This window comes from Temnothorax longispinosus, chromosome 12, assembly GCF_030848805.1.
Source record: "Temnothorax longispinosus isolate EJ_2023e chromosome 12, Tlon_JGU_v1, whole genome shotgun sequence".
Lineage (NCBI taxonomy): Eukaryota > Metazoa > Arthropoda > Insecta > Hymenoptera > Formicidae > Temnothorax > Temnothorax longispinosus.
Genome location: NC_092369.1, coordinates 3628918 through 3633596, shown reverse-complemented (window position 1 = coordinate 3633596; position 4679 = coordinate 3628918). Strand labels below are relative to the sequence as shown.

The window sequence follows — 4679 nt, the reverse complement described above, 5'->3', positions numbered from 1 at the left end:
GCGCGACAGCGAGTCATTCAATCAACATCGAAATGCCGATCAACAAGTTTGGTATATCGCTCGGAAGAGGCGGTGCGGAACCGTACTATCAATGGAGAGGATTAATCAGAAATTACGTGCGCGATAACGCTCTTTGCATGGTCGCCACCGACTTTAACGCGAAAACGCGCAAGATTCGACGGATAGCGCCGCCTGTAGATGATGGCGATGCAGCCAATAAACGTTACGTGCAGCAGAGCATGCAAATTTTGAAAGATCGACAGGATGAAATTGAGAGAAAGATGGCCGCATTCCAGAATAACGTACAAATTACCTTAAACGAACTTCAAAAGATAATTCAAGATGTAATTGCGAATCATCGCGAATAGATAAGAACGTACATCGGATATCTGCGTCAGTTGCGCGTCATCGTCATGGCTGGTAAGAAGCAATCAACTGAGAAACGGCGGCTGGTGGAAGAATTACACGCTCCTGCGAGAAGAAATTTTTCGCGAAGACGCGTCATAGTGCGCGGAAATTTTCAAAGATATCGGCCAACAGCAAGACATCGGTTTTGAGATATAAATCGCTGTAATCACCGAGCGTTCGAATGGAGAACCGCTGCTAGACGTCGACGGCGTGCGCGTAATCGCTCTCGGATACGGTGTCACCTGTCAATGAACTGTAAAACGAGTCGCGCGGTGGTAAACACAAGTCCTCCAATTTTTCGACACAGTTAATGTACTCATAGGGAAATACGCTTTTTCGTGTCAGCAAATCAAAATTTTCTGCGGATATTTTACAAAATTTGCGTTGCAATATTCGCAGTTTATCCTTGCTGAGATAAGATTCCAATTTGTCGAGACTCGCGGTGAGAAACTTGTACGAATCAATAAATCGCAATTTGACGCAAGTTTTCTTATCTTTATCTTCGGTGCTTTGAACGTTTTTCGTAAACGAAATATATTTTTTCTTTGTGATTGGGAGTAAGTCTACATGTCCTTCGTACGCTGTTGCTATTTCAGTTATAATAAAATGTGCATCGTATCCCGATAAATTATGAAACACTATGGAAATGCAATGCGAATCTTTATAATTTAAGTTACAATTAGAATGCGCGGGACCTCTGTATCGGTCGGTCAGGTGACAATGGTCGCGTACTCGCACGTCGTCTGTCTCAAACGGTTTTTCGCACACGTGACAGTGCGTTGCGCTGTTAAACTTTTCCCACTCGTCTCACGTGAAATCTGCCATGGGTATATTAGTGGACAAAATGGTCTTTACGTCGTGAGCTAAACGTCTTAGCTCCTCGGCGAACCACGCGACGCAATCCTTATCGCGACGAAACCGATACATAGATAACTCGTCGTACGAGCAACGCACGTTATACCCTATGCTAAACACGCGATGATGCTGATATGTGTACCTGGACGTTTCCGGATCCGCTTCCATCTTCTCCAGGGTACATTCCAGGTCGGCGTATACGACAAACGGAACTCGTTCCTTCCTGCTGTGATTTTTAAAGGCCAACCACTTGTCGTTATCGCTCGGTAACTTGATCGCGCAGTCATTCATCTCCTGACAGTCGACGGTGTGGAGTTCCAATTTCTCGTTGGAGCTGAAGTTGTGCAAACATCTGCAAAAATAAACGCAAATATTATAAATTTTTTTATACACAAAATATTTTATATATTATTAAAAGAACTATAGGTACTTACCGATCGCAAAAGTATTTTTGTTCCTATTCTTGGTCAATTGCGAGCTCACGAGGCGGGATAGGTTCTTGACCCATGCAAAATGTCCCACGTTGTCGTCATGCACGTACAGCAGATTTACATGTCTGTCCATCTTTCAATCAGTAACACGTATTGGCAGGATAGCAAGTTCCTTGTTTTTTTTCTCGATGCTGTAGACGTTGATGGAAATGTCGTTGTGATTTTCCAAATTTTTAATTTGATTCAACGTCATTTGAAACTCAATGTCCGTAAGATCTAGCACCGACGTGTAATGAGAATACGACGATTCCCGATATGTGTGTTCCTCAACTGGATACAGAGCAGCCGTCACTGACCATGCGAAACATGCATTGTCCATTGATCGTACGTTTATCACCGCTTTCTTCTTTTAATTTCTCGCGGTATTTCCACAAAACACCCCGCGTGCAACGGATTATATTTGTTCACATTTACCGTTAAATTAAGTATACGCGACAACGCCCATCCGCTATCACGTTCCTGGAATTCCTCCAGCTTTGCTAAGGTAGGCTCGATGACGTGTCGCTTGTACCACTCACACAGATCGGACTCACGAAAGAGTTCATAGCTTTTCGTTGCGATACTTTTATTCGCGCGTTTGTCACCTGCAACAAATTCACCATTAAACACTGTGTATATTTTTACATTGACGTGCCGTTGCATGACGTTCCACACACGATCGAGTACAATGTCTCCCGCATCTTTGAGAAATTGACGAGGGTCGATGTGTTTGGAATTTATTACCGCACCAGTCAGTATACGACTTTCAAAAGCCGTATCTATCTCGCGCCATCTGAGTCTTGTCTCACTCGCACTGTATCCAGCACCCACATGCACGAAACGTTGACGTACCGAGTCTTTCAGACCTTCGAGTCTTGCAATACAAGCGACCAATGACTGTTTGAGACCGATCGATGACTGTTTAAGATCGATCGATAATCGTGGCCGTTTAATTTGGCTTTGTTCTTCCAACGATTCGATAAACTCGTCGCATCGTTGCTCCCACGCAGCAAAGTCTTCCCTCGAATTTAAAAGGGTGGATTGCTCCAACAACTCTTGCTCCATATTATTGCACGATCCTGTTGCTATTTGTTGCACTCACGACTTCCAGTTCTCGACTATTGAGCGTATCCCCCAGATTCGTCATTTTATATTCTACTAATGATGCATCGTTTGCTTATCATATCTAATTTCATCTCAGCAGCCGTACATCGGCGCTATTTGCAAAATTTACAGTTTTGCACGTGTTCGATGAAATCATTGCGAGACACGTACGTTCACGAAAACGCGCCATTGACTTTTGGTGATTTGATCTGTATCAATGCAGCAGCCGTACATCGGCGCTATTTGCAGTTTTGCACGTGTTCGATAAAATCATCGCGAGACATATGTCGCGACATGTTCTTCAAAACAATAACGCTCCATTGACTTATGCGAAATTGCAAAATTTGCAATTTTGCACGTGTTCGATGAAATCATCGCGAGACACGTATGCTCTTGAAAAGAAATCATATTTGATGCTCGATGATGTGATCTCATCACGAATGTTCTTGACAAAGATATCACATTTAACGTATATGTGGATTGTGGTGGTGGTCACCATGCAGCAGCCATACATTGGCGCTATTTTTGCAAGATTTGCAGTTTTGGGTAGGGGGAGTCCGGGAGACTTGACCATAGAGGAGAGTTGAACCACTTCAAATATCTCGATCAAATTTTGAACAAAGAACTCAATCCGAGCACGTTAAAACACGTTTGTCTCAATCACAGTCGAAACGCACTACCAAGCGTCATGTTGTCACGTGCTCGGATTGAGCTCTTTGTTCAAAATTTGAACGAGATATTTGAAGTGGTTCAACTCTCCTCTATGGTCAAGTCTCCCGGACTCCCCCTATGTATAAATGGTCTACGAGGATTCTAGAGCGCAGTCGAGAGTTCGATACGGTTCGAGTACGTCGCAAACAGCCTCCAGATACGATGAACACTCACGATGCGAACTACTACGTTCCGATTCAGGACGAAACGTGCGAGAAACAAGCACAATGAGTAAGTACCGCTAATTTTCATATATACTTGTGCAAAAAAAAACTTTTATAAACATGTAATTGTATTTTTTCAGTTTTGGTAAACCCTGCTACACGCCACGTATTTTGGGAAGGAGATTTGCCTTGACATCAACAGCGTATAAATTTTTGGATGTTGGAATCAACGCGGGACCTATGTCCTCTGTGGATATACTTATTGGCGATAACCGAGGTAATCGGATAATTCTGTCACATGCAACATGGGTGACATTCGTCGAAAAACGTGCAGATATTCAGCGACTCGTGCAGTCATCGGCACCATCATCGCTAACGTTTCGAGATTTGGAGCTTGTTAAAATACGTGACGCAGATATTGTAAAATTGACGTCGTGCGGCACCAGCTTGTACATGAAACCGTCAACTGTACTCTTCCTGTTCGAACTAGAACATTGCGTCGAGAACGTGTATTTTCAACTATGTCAAAATGTTCACGGCGTAAGTGAAAAATTCAAACAGTTTGTAACAATTTTACGTCAAAATTGTATCACCGATAAATGTAACGCAGTTACAATCTTACGTGAATTTTATGATAAAAATTCGATTATTAATTGTGAATTATTAACCTACGCTTTGGATACTATTGTGTATAATGCGCTACATGATAAATAAATGCATATAATATGGTTAAAAAAGTTTTAATTATTTTTCCTTCTGTCTACCGTTTCCTTGTCCACCTTCAACGGTTTAGAATTAGAACTCTCAATAAGATTGCGCGTGCCGCACTCGTCGCGCGAGGGAAAGAGACCGCGCGAACGAGAAGACGAACGGGGGACGGGGGCGCGAGAGAACATCTACGAGGGGGAGATAACGCGAGCGGGAGCGTGCCGTGTGACGTCACGCGGACCGACGCGGCCGTTGCATG

The 4679-nt window shown here is 43.3% G+C and overlaps 1 protein-coding gene across 1 annotated transcript; it reads left to right on the top strand.

Annotated features, from left to right (window-relative positions):
* The first annotated feature begins 3723 nt into the window (after positions 1-3723).
* On the top strand, positions 3724-4426 carry LOC139823269 (uncharacterized). The gene is made up of 2 exons (XM_071795649.1): positions 3724-3779; positions 3853-4426. Exons 1-2 carry the CDS (start codon positions 3724-3726, stop codon positions 4424-4426), a joined length of 630 nt encoding a protein of 209 aa, XP_071651750.1.
* Positions 4427-4679: the final 253 nt, after the last annotated feature.